This window comes from Acanthopagrus latus, chromosome 8 (assembly GCF_904848185.1).
Source record: "Acanthopagrus latus isolate v.2019 chromosome 8, fAcaLat1.1, whole genome shotgun sequence".
NCBI classification, from domain to species: domain Eukaryota; kingdom Metazoa; phylum Chordata; class Actinopteri; order Spariformes; family Sparidae; genus Acanthopagrus; species Acanthopagrus latus.
Window position 1 is genome coordinate 22,103,462 of NC_051046.1, and position 16,639 is coordinate 22,120,100.

Here is a 16,639-nt window from a genome sequence, read left to right on the forward strand (position 1 = left end):
AGGGAAGTCTATTTTGTGTTTACAGCACAAACAGCCTGGGGGCATGTCGCAGCTTTGAGCTGGTGTCTCTGTGAGGACAGCTGTATCTGTCTCCGACAATGAAGCTGCTTGTTTTCTGTCTGCTAAGACAGAAGCTGTGGGACTGTATGAATCAGATGCTGTGTGGCCTCCTGCTAGCCTACTGCCCTTGGTATTGTTTTGCTGAACGGGTGCCCATTCATCCTGAACTGAACCCTCTCACTGTCCCCCGCTGGCTTTAACTCAGTGCAGCCCATAGTGTTCCTTTGTGCAGCTCAGTTCATGATGGCTTAAAGATGATTACTTTTTTATGCATCGTGTTTTGCTTCACCACATCAATATAAATTACCCATAAATCCTAGCTGTGGTTGTGAATAGGCTCTGAGCATTTCATGTGTGATATTTTAATTGTCAAAGCTAAATTGGAAAGTATTTCCTTTTCTGCTTGCTGCGTTGTTGAACAAGCAGAGTTTCAGTCGCGTTAATACCCACTGAACAAAGCAGAAGGTTCACATTCTCAGAATAGAACAACTTGCCGAGACAATGTAGAATAAAGTTCAGGTTCCCACAACCAGAAGGGTGCAGACCTCACAACTTCAACCAACAGCAGACGCCCTGTTAATTCAGTTCTTCTGTTCTGTAAACTTTTCTGATCACAGTTTCACAGTTGAAAATCAAAGAAATTAGTGATGTCAGCTGTTTGTGACAGATCCGCAGAGCGTTATTCCCCTCAGCTCTAAGGACTGTCCTTCAGCTCATTGCTCATTGTTTTTTTTTTTAATCACAACCCGCACCTCTACTGTTTTGGTTCAGTGTTATCACAGACGGGGCAGTCACCTGTTTTCAGAAGAAAACCTTTTGATGAACTCCAACTTACACCACCCGTCCAGCACTCAGCAGCACACACAGTTAGCAACTTGCTGGTTAACATAGTGGATCATTTAGCAGCTAAAGAGCCTGACCTGCAATTTTGTTGTCTTTTGAATTACAGTGACAGCTTTCATTCAATATTGGATTCAGGGTTTTGTTACTTTTAGACTGATTGTGTAGAACTGTTTAAGTTCATGAAGAAAACAAAGCCTGTTGACACTTCCTTTATTAACCACACATGGACCTTTTGTGTGGTGGTGCAGCAGAGATACTCTGTTGTACTATTTTTGTTCTCCTGATGTAAGATAACGTGTGTGTTCGTTGCAGAGCCCAACTAATGTCACATCATCGTGATTTGAATAGGGGTTTTTTTTGCTAAACGTGAATCGTGATATCTGTCGAAGTTATCCTAAATGTGTGGGGAGTTTTTGCCATGTTGTATCACCACTGTTAATCAGTTTTCATGTTGCTTCCAAACTCTAATGACTTGGGTTTGTTACACTGATGCAGGACAGATACTGAACACAGTCAGTACTCTCCAGCTTGAATTAGAGCCAAACGGAATATACTGTGTACATAAACACAAACACATCCAACCATCAATACAACATATGACGAATAATGTATAACATGCACCTTACTGCGAGCTCTGGGTTAGGGTTAGGGTTACAGTGACAGCTTTCATTCAATATTGTATTCAGGGTTTTGTCATTTTATTGAACCTTTAGCTGTGCTGCAGGAATGACATTTTGTACTAATTTGTTTTTAAAGGCTTTTTTTTTTTTTTTCCTGTTTCCCATTTTTATGTTGACATGTTTCTGACAGCATCCTGTTCCATGTTGGCCATTTTGTACTGAGCCTTCTAATAAGTCAAGCACATCAGTTTATTGTTCTTCATCGCCTGGACTAACTTTAACGACTGAGTGACAGATAACTTAAGTGGTTATGGTGCGTAGTTTGTAATGCTCCGACAGTGATTAATGCAGGTTGACGGCTTGTTCCGAAAGCATGTTCTTTCTTCGGGAGCACAAAGACAAAGATCATAAAAAAAAAGGTTCAACACCTCCTCTAAGAGGATATCAACCTTTATAACTGCCCAACCTTCTTTCATGTCCTTATTTGATTATTTCCTCTGAGTATGCTCTGTGTCCAGTAGTGAAAGCTCAGGCTAGATATGATTGTGTGTGAAGGTGTGGAGGAGGTTTGCTCAGGTGATAACTTACAGTGGGCGTGGGCTACCCTCAGCAGGAAATGTCTAGTCTGTGTGTGCGTGTGTGTTTGTGAAATATTCCCCAGCAGTTGCACACACCCGCTTTCACAAAAAACAGTACTTGGGGTTTGGTTTGAGGAGCGCCAGTTTGCAACTGTTCCAGTAGGTGGAGGTAAATGCTCATAAATGTCTCACCCATCCAGCAGCTGGTGGACCTTCATGCTCAGTGTGAGATTAGGACACGCTCAGAGTTATGTACTCCATTACAACAGAGCGACCATCCACATGCACTGTATCCTGGCAGGAAACTGCGCTGTTGCTCCCAATTCAATTAAAAGACAATCAGCAGTCGTCAGTTCACTTAGATTGTCTCTATAAATCTAAATGCTCCTTCCATTTGAAAGCAGATGGCTGTGCTTTATCTCTTTTGATTGTTTAAAATTTGACTCAGATTTTTCTTTTTTCTTTTTTTTTACATGATCTGAAAACAGTGACAGTGATTCTGGGAAGACTGAAGGGGATTTCTCATAGATGTCTGCCAGAAAAACAATGAGGTGGACAGAGGGAACTAACAATGAGTTACTTTTAGACTGATTGTGTAGAACTGTTTAAGTTCATGAAGAAAACAAAGCTTGTTGACACTTCCTTTATTAACCACCGTGTTGCACTTGGACTTTTTGTGTGGTGGTGCAGCAGAGATACTCTGTTCTACTATTTTTGTTCTCCTGATGTAAGATAACGTGTGTGTTTGAATAGGTTTTTTTTTGCTAAACGTGAATCGTGATATCTGTCAAAGTTATCCTAAATGTGTGGGGAGTTTTTGCCATGTTGTATCACCACTGTTAATCAGTTTTCATGTTGCTTCCAAACTCTAATGACTTGGGTGCACTGATGCAGGACAGATACTGAACACAGTCAGTACTCTCCAGCTTGAATTGGAGCCAAACGGAATATACTGTGTACATAAACACAAACACATCCAACCATCAATGCAACATATGACGAATAATGTATAACATGCACCTTACTGCGATTATTTCAGTTGGGCCATCAGCTAGTACACTTACTATTGCACCTTGTTTTTTAAACTTCCTGCTTTTAAACATGATGTTCGGTATTTTAGATACACCTATGCACCTTTTTCTTGCTGTTCCATACCTATTTGTTTGTTTGCTTTATACTCCGGGTCACGATAGATGTCTTGAATATTTACTGTAAGAACACATTTTTTGCAATGATCCTTCAATGGGGTCATTAAGAACTTGTGACAAAGATACAGGTATGTATGTAAAAACACACAAAATCATATGAGACAACATAAACACCAATATAAATTGATGCAGATTTATCTTTCAGAGGCCAACTTGCGACCAGTATATCGATCTAGTCCAAATCCCAAGTCAATAGCTACCTAAATATCTGCTGTGTTTTTCCTGTCCGCGTGCCAGCCAGGGTTTTCCTGACTGCATCGTGTGTCATTTCCCCCTCCTCACTGGCATTGTTAGCCTGTGAGGTTCTTCCCAGAAAGCCCACTGTACTCGTGTTACCTTACAAGCTCCGTCTGAGCTCGGAAAGGGAGAATTCAGACCTCCAGCAGTGGCCCGCTGGAAGAACCGAGGGGTTCTTTGGGGAAGTAACTTTACAGAGAGGAAGATGTGAGGCGACTGTGCAACCCTTTTTTTTTTTTCTTCTTACCTTTGCGAAATTAAGGACATCCCATTTGCAAGAGGACAGACAAACGTGATGGTGTTTGTGGTTGGATGACTCGTCTTCTTCTACAGTGCCGTTTGTCTTCTCATAAGCAGAAGAGTCTCAGCTTGGCATCCTGTCAGGGGGTCTCTTCAGCCTCTTTGTTTACTGACTGAGGTCGAGGAAGGAAGGGGTGAAAGTACTAAACGGAGGTGTATTTTAGGCCACAGTTTCCACGTAGGAAGTGAAACTAGGTGCTAGTTCTTTGTACTTTTTCTTGACTTGAGCTTATACACCTCACCTTCTCTCGCTGCGTCTATTGCATTCCGTCCACCGACGTGGACGCAGCATGGACTGGCTGGTCGCTCGTTACCGGAGGTCCCGTCTCAGACACATCGCCTCGGGTAGGTCTTCCTCTCAGGCTGGACAGCACAATGAGGATGTGCACTGTCATTAGTTGAATATATATATTGGGAGGAGATCTTGGGTTGGTATTTCCTTTTTTTTTCTTTTTCAAAATAAAAGACACTGGACTTACCATGAAACGACGGCGCAAGTACTGGTTTTGGAGCCGGAAAGGTAAAAACGCAAAGATGTGTCTGCTCTGCTGTTACGGTAAGATTTGGAGATTCCATGTTTGGCTTTACACTGACAAATCATGGATTATTCTTAATAAGCAGAGAAAAGTGTTCTGCCCATCCTTTCACAAACATCATCTGTGACTCATTTCTCAGTTTTATAAATCTTCCCATGACTTGTTTCATCTTTACTTTCTACCAGCCAGCAGCATTCTCAAATGTCAGCATCTGGCTGCGCTCCCACACACACCATTTATTTACCACTCTGCTGATGTGCTGCTGCTGTTCCTCTGACTGTGTGGGGTTTTTTTTAGAAGTAGAGCGGCTGCACAAAACTAGAGCATATTTTGTGGAAAGGTTCCTCCCCTTTGCAGTATGAATTTGCAATTCTTATTTTGATCAGCTTTTGTTAGCAGCCAGTGGATTTACTAATGTCGCTGTCTTGTAAAGGCATTTGTTTCAGTATTGCTTGTCAGATACAGTGCTTGGATGGAGTGTGTTGAGTCACTGAGCCGCAGCATCGGTCTCCATGTGGACCGGCTTGCTGCTGTGGAGCGATACAGCTGAGTGTAAAGGGGGCATTTAAATCCACCATGCTGGAAGGCGGAAAAAAAAAAGACAGTTTTGTTCTCCCAAGCCTGGGAACCGTCTCCCCCTCTTAAGACCCTCGTTCAACCACTCTGGCCTTTTGGCAACCTCCCTGACGGCCCATTACCAAACTGCGTTTGCGCTGTGTGTGTTTATGTGCAGCATAGTAGGGCGATGGAAGTGTGAGTATGTGTGTTTTGTAGCAGTGTAACCCCTCAACTGTGCACTTTTCTTAGGGGGGGATGTGAATTGTTGGTGAGCTGGGGGTGAGTCACCCGCATTTGATAGCAACGGAGAGGAAACACAGTGAGGCTTTCTGCTTTCATTCTCATTGGCAGGAAGGAAAAGGCTGGGAACACCAGCAGGCCCGGGTCCTTTCACCACGCTCATTGTTTCAACGTGGGAGAGGGTGTCACCAGCAGTAGTAACACTACAGAGCCTGTACGCTCCTATGTTTGGATTAGCTTTTTGTCTGTTTTTATACAAGCCTTTTAAAGGTGGCTCTAACAGTTTGGGGAAATGGTTGAGTGTTTGATGGTCTTGAAGATAAAGATTGAGTTTTCATTTTGAGGTGAACTGTTCCTTTAAAGGTGCAACATATGAGAATAATTAAGGCCACCTCTTTGATTCACTCTGCAAAATAACTAGGGAGCAGCATACCACCAGAGTTACCACTAACTGCTGCTTACTGTAGCTTTCAGCTCAATTTGCCCAGCAGTTAGTGTCTCAGACTGGGGGCTCACAGACGTGTGGCGTTTACTCCGCTAACGCAGGAGCTAGCTGGTTAGCATGGTAACTTAAGTAGAAATTTCTGCAACGCAACACGTAGACATCATAATGCCAAAATGTTTACCCAGCATCCGGATGTGCTCTCAGGTGCTGACATATGGCACCGATTCAATGTGTGCTCTGTGGTACCGAGGTAATTTGTTCCATACCCATAAAAGAATGGAGTTATTGTTACTAATTGTTAGAAATACAGGAATAAAGATTCTGTAAATGTAAAACTAGGAATGACTACAATAGTATATAAATGTTTAATGTATGTGATAATATAAATATTCAGTGCACACAGAACCTAAAGATAGCCGGTCGGGTCGTATCTCACTATTGTTCAATCTGTGATTTATTGTTCATACTCTCTAGAGGATGCTACATAAGGCTTTTGATGACCTTTGATGACATGATTTATTTTCTGTAGCATCATCATCAGCCTTAAACTTTCACATGAGAGAGGGGTATTGGGCTACTGACAGTAGATGCGTGAAATGAATTCATGCTCCCAAAGGATAACCCCGTTCTATTTTGCACGTTCCATGCGTTTGACTCCTGATTTGCACCATGTTCAGGCCAAAATGTTCACAAACATTTAAGTAACCGTTTTCATCATTTAAAGTGAGTGAGTAATGAGAAATGTGTTGAGGGCATTCATGGCTTAGTGGGATAAATCCTTTTAATTCCTGCCTCAGCACCTCTCTCATGACATAGTTTTATTTTTAGCCCCATTCCTTGACAGACTACGCACAGATGTGTCCCATCTATTGTATTATGAACCCTGTAGCTTTTAGAGGCTTCACTGCTTGTTCCTAACATGGTTATTTATTAATTTCCCCCATGGCTCTCGTGTGTATACCCCTATAGCTCTAAACAACAGCACGGTATGTTCCAACAGGAAGCCCGTGTGGATGCCCGGAGGCAAAACTAGACAGTCAGGTAGTCAGGTGAAGATGAGGATGGCGAGCTAAATTTAGCATGGTTGTTTGTTTCCAACTTCTCTCTCAAGCTCGCTGTGGTTTTCAGCCTCTTCCACCTTTTCTCTCTTTCCTCACTTGTGGGTTTTTCCTCAATTCAACCTTCTTTCTCGCTTTACCTCTCTCTACATTGATCCGCATTCCTCCTGTCATGCCTGACTACTGACATCATGCTCAGATTGTTTTACTGGCATGAAATAAGAGCTGTGTTGACACAACAACGGACACCGAGAATGCATATTCTATTAATATATATTCTCTGAAACTTGTACTGTGCGTGCACCCACACACATTTGAGTAAAGTCTATTTGCAGACAAGGTGCATGCAAATGAGTGACGCCTACGAGCTGGTATTTAGACACTTCAAACGGCAGGAGTGAGAGGAGTGCACTGCATCAATATAGCTCACTGACTTTCTGTTGAGCTGAGCGATCAGAGGTATTTACCTGACGTGCAGACTGTCAGCAGTGGGCATAGTGTTCCAAGATGGAAGCCTTGTCATTGGAACAAAATGTTCTCACCCTGCGCCGCCACTGACAAAGATTCCCAGATTTCTTGAGACCACTGTTAGATTGGATTCTTTCTGTGGTTCTGCCTGAATGACAGTGAGCAAAAGTTAGATTGAAAAGTTTTGTGGGTGTTTTTGAATATATTTTGTCAACCATATGAGATGTTGTCATCCCACTCATGGTAACTAATTCTCCCTTTGGATAACATTATTATGTAGACGTACCTTGATTTCTCATGTATTTAATTCACTAGATTCCCATCTGTTTATCCATGATAAGGCTGCAAATTATGATTATTTTCATTATCAATTCATCTGCAGATTATTTTCATGATTGATCTATTAATCATTTTAGTCTATAAAAAAAATCAGCCTCTAAATCAATTTCCTAGAGCCCAAAGGTACTTACATTTTTTCCCGTAAGTACCAAACCCAAAGACTCTCTACCTTAAATCACAAAGAAAAGCAGCAAATGTCATGCAAGTTTTGCCATGTAAACTGAAGACAGTTGGCCACTGGATGATGTGCAGCACATTGTGTGAAGAATAAGGGCTCTGTCATCAGCAGGCTTCATGTAACCTGTACTTTAGACTGTGGCCACAGGAGGGCTTGTTATCACCAGAGGAGCCACCACAACGTGTGCTTTCTTGTTGTTCCGCCTATCAGGAGCAAAAAATGAAAGCAGCTCATCTCAACCAGCGCCTCAGAGTCACTGTTCAGTGGTTAGCTATATTTTTGGGTCCAGAGGGAAGTTGTTTTATCAAGTGTGATTCTGCAAATGTTGCTACCTTTAGTAACCAGTGCCTACCAGCTAATTGTGTGAAGACTGTGAAAATCGATGTCAGAAGTGTGGCTCGCTTGTTGAATGTTGTTCCAGCTAGTGCATGAATAGAATCTGAGCCTCCCGTGATGCCTGTTATCAGTCACAACAGAGAACTCGATCAGCCCGGTGTGCTGAAATGTGATTGTCCCTTAAGAGAGTTAAATGATGTAAAGCGGAGCACAGTCAATGCTGTCGGCAAGGACGTGATCAGTAAAGCCTGCGCTGAATATTCCTTTGAGAAGGCAGGGTAGAAACTAGAGAGGTGAGCGCGTCACAATGACTTCCCAATCACGATCTATAGATAATGATTGCCATAATCTAATTGACTCTAAAGGCACTTGACTCTGCTGGAATCCACTCGCCCAAACACACATGCAGATACTGTCACTGATGCACTACCAAACATGAGAATAATGAAGCACTTATCGCTCCCGGTGATCGCTCTCTTGTCTTATTGTTAATTCAGGGTGGATTTATGGTGGGATTTATCCTGTGTGTTTACTCCGAGGGAAGATGAGAAGGATAAGGTGGATAATGAAAGCAGCCGAGCGTCGTCTGTGCTGCGATGGTGCTCAGACACTCCCAGTAAACTAATTGTTTAATCAATTCGGTGTCTAGATAAACGCTACTGCCTGGCCGCGTTATTATATCTCTCAAAGAGCAGAGCTCAGGACCCACTCTGCACAGTCATCATTGATTTAAGCCAGTTGTTGGTTGTTTCAGGGGCAGGTTGACAGCTGGGGTGGCGTGGTGTGTGTGTGTGTGTGTGTGCACCAGGTTGATTACGGAAACCAATCCAAGGTGGGTTGTTCCTGTGACGCGGGGGCAGATGTCAACCCGTGCCCTAGCGACAGATGTGCCCTGGCCCAGGTTCGGCTTTTGTAGCTTGTTTGTCGAGTCTGTAGCTTTTGTTCTTGCGTCTGTGTGTGTCTGTAAACACGTGTGTGTCTGCAGACAATACCCATCATTCATCATTGACCTTCATAATGTGCATGGAGCACCGCGAGGAGGGGGGAGTCAATGAAAACAGCGAGGGGCTCAAATGTGTGCATGCCAAGTGTGTGTGCATTTTAAGTGATGCAGGTTTTAATTGATTGTGTGTGTGTGTGTGTGTGTGTGTGTGTGTGTGTGTGTGTGTGTGTGTGTGTGTGTGTGTGTGTGTGTATGGGAGGCCCCATCGGTCTATGCTATAGAGATGTGCTGGGTAATGGCCTTGAGCCATGCTGTCGTCCTCCCCTCTCCCCTTTTTAAGCCAGACAGAAGAAAGAGATGGACGGTGGAGGGAGAGGTGGACCTGTAACAGAGTGGTCGGTGGATGTGACAGAGAGGAGGGGGGCGGGGTGCTAGCTGCAGTGGTGAGGAGGCAGTGAAAATGTGAGATGGCCAGCGTTTGTGTCTGTCATGAGTGGGAGGAAGGTAGTGAGGCATGAGGAAGGAGAGGACAGAGGGAAATATATGCACATATATTATGTTGTTACATGCTTGAAAGCAGGATGACAAAAAATAAACGAAGACCATGTGCAAAACTCTGAAGATTGAGGTTTTAAAGCCAACAGAATCAACCGGATTTGCATGCTTTAAACTCAAAACGAATTCAAGTTACAGCCACAGCTGAGAAATCTTCAAAAAAAACTTGAGCAATTTGACAGGTACAGTGTTGATGTGTATTCATTCTGCATAGCCAAGAAGAAGGGAAGTGTAAATCCAGGTGGAAATTCTTGAAAATCTCACATAGACACACTGGACTGGACTACTGCCTTAAAGCTGCACATATAAATCTTTTTTATATAACAATAGATCCAATTATCTTGCGAATGTTTAAAAACAGGGCCTCAACCAGCAATTGTGTTCAATATTTTGAATATTTTCTTGGTTAAACGATAATTTTACTGGTCTAAAACATGTCAGAAAACCATGAAAAAGATATCGATCAGTGTTTCCCTTAGCCTAAGACATTTAAGGAAGCCTTTTTAATTCCTTAAACATTTTGTTTCTTGTCACAACCCAAACATATTCAGTTCACCGTCACAGAAGAGTAAAGAATCAAGAATCAAGAAAGAATTTTGACTTCTACTCTCATCAAAACCCTTTCCTGCGGCAGGCAGATGTCTCCAGCAAAAAAGCCCGGATGAACCCAGGGATGCTTCCCGCGCTGCATTAAACAGCAGACAGACAAAGTTATTTCCCCTGAGGAGTTAAGAGCAAAGCAAATATTGCTCTTGTGTTCATTCGGCACCTAGAAACCAAATTCAACTAATATTTCGTGACGGTATTTCCCTGTTTCTGTTGGATGTGTAATCAGGCAGTTTTTGCGAACATTTCATCTTCAGATCAATGATAATGTGTCAGTGTTGTGTTTACACCTCGTCTCACTTCCCAAAATATCAATAAATGCAGCTAACTTCATTAACTCCTTCACAGTATGAAAGCCGGCATAATCGGGTCCAAACAGAATTTAATCCATACTGTTTGGACTGATTAGACCCCGATTTGGAAGTTGACAGTATTTGCAGTATTTGATCTTAATAGTCACCCATAACACGTATTTAAACCAGTAGATTGAGGCCACAAAAAAGGAAATTAAATAATAAAAACATTGCTGCTTATTTTGTTGTCCTTCAGATCCCACAGTTTGACTGGACTGTTTCTCTTTCACTGTGCTCCAGCTATTTTGCTGAAGGGCGATCTGAATACCATCTCCACAAAAGGAACTCTTTTGAAATGTAATTAGGATCACAATAAAATTAGCCTTAATCCCTCGCCAAAAACATTTTTTAATTAAAGACAATCATTTGTCTTAAGAGAGCAGGATGTCTGAGTGTGAGGAACAGAAGTCACAATAATTAAACCCAACAATTAGATGATTGGAAGACTTAACTGAATAATTAATTTGTTAGATTCTTCAATATATTTTGGTGAGATTTGATAAATTCAGTTATACTTCAGACCGCGTAGTGAGAGGTTAAACTTTTATTTCTTTGACCAATCAGAGGTATGAGGACATCTGCACGCTGGGACATGCGAGAGCTTCGGTGTCACCCGAGTGTAAAGAGGAGAGTTTGATTCTGACCGAAACAAGGTGCAAAAAACACAATGGTCTTACATAATGTGGATGTATCTTTCCTGGATTCCAACAGAGGGATTTTAAATTAGCCGGTTTGTCTGCAGTATGTGCAGGAAGGATTCTTAAAGCTGACGTTCACAGTGTGTGACAACAGATCGATCTGCGGTTGCAATGCGGAGAGGACGGGCTTATCTGCCGCCCAGCAGTGCGCTTATTAAGTGTTTGATTGCGTCCCTCCGTGTGTGTTCCTGCTTTCGTTGGTGTGCGCGGTGTGCACGCGCTGAGCATGAAATAATGTAAATACAATCTGTGGATCTGTGGCCTGTCGTCATGATGGTGAGGCACTGCATATGTGCCTGCGTGCTCACCTCACTTCATATTGCGTACTGTATGCAGAATACTTAAACAGACCCATCACTCACTGTCTGAAAACCAATACTTCAGTAAAGCATCACCATGGAAACAATAGGCCACTCTGCTTATGATAATCAATGAATGTGTTTGAGAGGTTTGATTTGCCAACATCATACTCGTATATTCAAAGCGCCACAGATGCCTGACATTCTTCATGGTAAGCTGCTCAGCTCTCCGATGGGAATCTCCGACAGAACAGCCGGATGTTATCCTCTTATTTCACATCAGTTCTAATAATTCTGTACATATTTTTGAGCAACATGTTTTTTTTTCCCTAATAATCCAAATGAGGCTGAACGATGCTGTCACATCCAGGCTACTAATTTGAAACGGTCTAACTAATGTTGAAACAATTCCCGCAAGTTCTCAACTAAATTAGCCCCAATTAGGTTGAAAGCTGACAGGGACGGTACATTAGGATAAATTCAATGTGAGCTTGTTAGCAGCGGGTTTCTTGTTATATCCTCACTTGTCAGTTTTAGTTTGGCAGTAACTGTAGTGCTTAATTAGGTCCTGGACTACTGTGCCTAGTGTTATTAGATTCCTGAATAACCCCCAGTTAAAGTTTTTCTCCTTTTCTTCTTCTTCTTTCTTAGCCTTTCCTTTATGGAATTAAAGTCAGCAAAACTCCATGAACACAAATAAACAAGTGAACTTGGATCATTACAATTTCAGTATGTAGATTTACAGTGTATATACATAATGAACTGAAGCCGTGATAGTGCACAGAATTCACAGTTTGGTTCGGAGTGTTTTGGGTACACAATATGTGAAAGAAAAGCATCAACATGTACTACCAGAGAGAGGGAGTTGTTTGTGTACACAGAGTTTACTAAAAAGACTTAGCAGTAGCTTATGGTCAATGAGACAATGTTCTCAATGCTCGTGTTCATGTGTAGAGACCCTGGTGATACCACAAGCAAAGTTTCATGTTGTGTCGAGCCTTCTTAGTGTTTTAAAAATAGTGGCAAATCTTGAAAGTGCCTCTTTCGTCATAATTATGCTTTTACACGAAGGTTTGACCCACATTCACAAAAAAAACCTAGGTTGCATTTTGGCGAGAGTTTCACTTTAAGTCTCAAAAATGACTTTAAAAATGACAAAAATGACAAAAAAGTCATTATGATACTTTGTTACTTCCTCACCCTTACTAATCCCAGGAGGAACACGGTTACTGTCAACTATTTAGGGGTCGCTTGCTTGCTGTCTTAGCCGGTGTTGTTCGCACATGTTACATCTTGTGTCTTCTTCCAGCACCCAGTCAGTCGGTGTCAGCTTCGCTTGCACATACATCTAGGACTTCCGAGGTGCTGCAGGCAGTCAGTTACCAGGTCTAAACTAACGTTAGCTGTTGATAATGTGTAAAAACCTGTAGGCTGCCCACTTGTTTAACCTGAACGTCTTGTTTTCTATTACTACTTGTGTTGAATATTTGACAAACAAGTTTAGCTCTCTTGATTTATTCACAAAATAATGTAAACTTTTGAAGTCATAATTGGTAATTATGATTTTTTTTATGACTTTTTTCAAGTAACTTGTCCAAACCTGGTTTCCTTCCAATCCTGAATGTCTAAACTAATCCATCTGTTTGATTTTTCAGCCTTTTGTTTGACTGTTTTGTGTGAGTGTGTGGCTGCAGACTCTGTGAGCACAGAGCAGCAGCACTGACCCCGTTGGTGGCAGTGGCTTGGCAGTTAATATTCAGGAAGCGTACAGTTATTTCTGTAGCACCCTGATTTCCCGTATGTGGTTTACACGCACACACAGTCCACAAAGGCTCACGTACCGCTGCTGATGGTGAGGTCTGGATACAGTTATTGCTCCCTCCTGCCTTCCGGTCACTAATCACCGCGTTGCGTAATGAGGTCTGCACAGACTCACACTGTATCAAGGTGTGCGTGGGACTGAACGTGCGTGAATGGTCGTTTCGTGTAACTGAGAGGATTTCATTTTCATGAGCATCTGTGTCTGGGACTGCTTATGCAGGGTTAACAACAAAGCGGGTGTTGTACAGAGGATCGCCAGCTCCACACTGAATTTCCAGCTGTGGTAAAACATAAGAAGTCATAGATCAGTAGAACAGGTTAAAAAATGGGTGATTCAAGTGTGCAGTAAGGTTAAAAGGACACAAAGACGAGATAAATGCGATGACAGAGGGGATAACAGAAAGGAGGTCAGGACTGTGGTGGCTGCCAGTCTGAATTAGAAACGTGATGGACGGAGTGCAGCTCCTTGACACAAACACAGTGTCTTATTAGCTGGATGCCCGAGGTGTGTGTGCATGTATGTTTCCTCTTCACACAGCTTGCGAAAGCAACACGTCTCTCACTGTTCGCTGCAGTAACACTTAGCGGTGCCTGTAGGTCATTTTTTTCGCGGACAGGTTTGACGGTATGACAACAACTGAGAGCTCTTTCTCACCCCGTCAACACTTCAACCGCTCCAGCCAACCACAGCTAAGATCTCCCTGCCTGGTAGTGCGCCGTATTCTGCCAATGAGCAGGCATTCGCGGATAGAATCGAGACAGAGCGTGACGCGTCATACTCTGAACCACGCCCACCGGAGGGAAAACAGTCTGCGATGAAATATGCAAGCAAACGAATGATGAAATGCTACAAACAGCCTGAAGCTAGCTAAAGCATGAGATTTCAGCATGTCAAATGACTATTTCTAATCATACAACGTCTAATTATGAAAAGACTCTTCCAGTACCACAAAGCTATTAATGTGAAATCCATTTGTACCTCAACTGGAAGCGATATCGTTTCTCTATGGGTTTATGACACATTTAACTACTTCAGCTTATGAAATCAGGCCAAAACCCAAAATATGAAGTGCACAGTCATCAAGCTAAAAAAAAAAAAAAAAGGTTAGTTCCCAAAATGAGACATTTTAGAGGCTTTCGCAAGACCTGTACATTTGAGACTTGACTCAGACTCAGGCTTGAGACTTAAAATGGACCTGACCTGCTTGAAGTCACTTGAGACTTGAAAGCATAAAACATTAATGTCTTAAAGATACATCGATATATCGAGAGAATATCTGCATTAAAATGTCCCAGCCTGAGAGTAAGACTAAACATAACATGAATAAAACTTTAAACATTACCCTGTCCTTGGACATTTGAGCCAGCTTCATGCTGATGTTTATTAGTAATGGTGGTTGCTTAACAATAACTGCAACAACTCCCATGATCCCACACTACTTAGTCTACATCTTTTGTTTTGTTTTGGCCTGAGGGACTCCGAATGGCAGAAATGACATAATGTGCTTTTCAGATTTGACCTACGCAATAAAGAAAACTGTCTAGATAGATAGATAGATAGATAGATAGATAGATAGATAGATAGATAGATACTTTATTGATCCCAGAGGAAATTCTACAGCAATGTTAGCAACTCTGTGAGGCTGTTCTCATGCTCACTTAATGGTAATGTTTTGACAATGATCTTTCGCGGTTATAATGTTTACCATGCTCACAGTCTTAGTTTAGCGTGTTAGCACACTAACATTTGCTAATCAGCACTAAAAAGAAATCACGTTTGTATTAATCATTTACATTTGAGTAACAAGGAAGATTTACTATATTTTCTTGAGACTCAAGGGTTTATAAAAACAAAACAATGTTTGAGTAGTTTGTGCTTCACCTGTTTTAGAGTTGAGGAGTTGAGGATGAACTGGGATGTCTCTGGTGTTACGGCAGCGGACACTTCTGTATCTCTTGCCAGGTGGCGGCAGGGTGAACTGTCTGTGGCCTTGGTGGGTTTTGTCTTTCAGTATCCTTTGGGCTCTGTGCAGACATCTCACTTCACAGATGTCACTGTTATTCTGTAGATAGTACTAGTGATGTTCTGGGCAGTTTGAATAACCCGCTGTTGAGTCTTCCTGTCCTGGGGACAGGAACAATGTCAAGTTTGTGATGTTTCCGGTCAGGATGCTTTCCATTACTCCTCTTTAGAAGTTTTCCAGAATCTGGCTCCGGAATTTAGCCTTCCTGTGTTTTATTAACTATAATAACAATAAACAAAATTAAAACAGACAAAAATGAACCATGGGATCAAAGAGCCCATTCACCTGTGGAAGAACACAAACACACATATGTTTGTGTTCTTCCGTGGGTGAATAGGATCACAAGCGGCTATAGAGACGTGCCCTGAGGAATCAAGGCATTACACTTGACTATGAGTCAAGTGTAATGCCTCCTCTTGTCTAAAGACCTCTACTGTTTTCACGATGTGGATTTCTATTGAAAGAATACTCAATCCTCTGTTGTCTTTGTAAATATTCCCCCATGTAACCACTCATTTGGTTGTCATGGGAAAAGAGTAGGTGGGCTTCACTGCCTCTGCCTCCAACCTACACGGTGCTGTTCACTATTGACCCTGAAAGAAATGAGTTCAGAGCACATCACACTAGCCACAGAGAGACGCTGACAAATGATAACTCAAAATTCTATAAACCACTTCTCTTTAGGCTCCTACAGATCAATTCCTAGTCATCCCTCTCCTTTCTACTGTCACTCCCTACTCTCTCTTCCTGGAAGGGGTTGTTATGAATCACGGTCAGCACCTATATCTGCTGTAGCCACCGGCAGCAGCAGGCAGCAGCAGCAGCAGGGACAGCAGATGAGTACGGCCATTGGCTTCTTCCCCTCTCACTGGCCCTCCCCTCGCCCAACACAATGGGGCTGATTGTCCATGCGACACACACTCACACACAGAGGGGGCTTTACTCAGTGGGCTGTGTGTCGCTTCCCCCGCCATATGCCCCATCTCCGCTGGAATGTGATTATCTTTAATCGGCACGGAGAGGAATGAGGAAAAGGGTGAAAGGAGAGAGAAGCATCACAGAAAGCAGGAGGGGAGGTTGAGTGAAAGGGCGAGTCGGTCTGTCACTGAGCGTGCAAGTGGGTCTGTGTGTCTGTGTGTCTGTGTGTGTGTGTGTGTGTGTGAGAGAGAGAGAGAGGGAAGGAAGGGAGGATGCAACCAATGCAGCGAGGCAGCAGTTTAACACAAGCCTGAACCTGCCAGTGCGAGCGACAGAGCGCAGAGACAGGGAGAGGAGGGAGAGGAGGGAGAGGTCCTTTCACTTCAGTCCCCAAGCAGTGGATTTTAATTTCTTCACT

The 16,639-nt window shown here is 42.6% G+C and overlaps 1 protein-coding gene across 1 annotated transcript in view; it reads left to right on the plus strand.

Annotated features, from left to right (window-relative positions):
• Positions 1 to 3,707: 3,707 nt before the first annotated feature.
• The window catches only part of fgd4a (FYVE, RhoGEF and PH domain containing 4a), an 84,425-nt gene continuing 71,493 nt past the window's right edge, over positions 3,708 to 16,639 (plus strand). The window contains exons 1-2 of the mRNA XM_037108132.1: positions 3,708 to 4,191; positions 4,313 to 4,402. Coding sequence (XP_036964027.1) covers positions 4,137 to 4,191; positions 4,313 to 4,402 — 145 coding nt within the window. The 5' untranslated portion in view covers positions 3,708 to 4,136. The remainder of the gene's footprint in view (positions 4,192 to 4,312; positions 4,403 to 16,639) is intronic.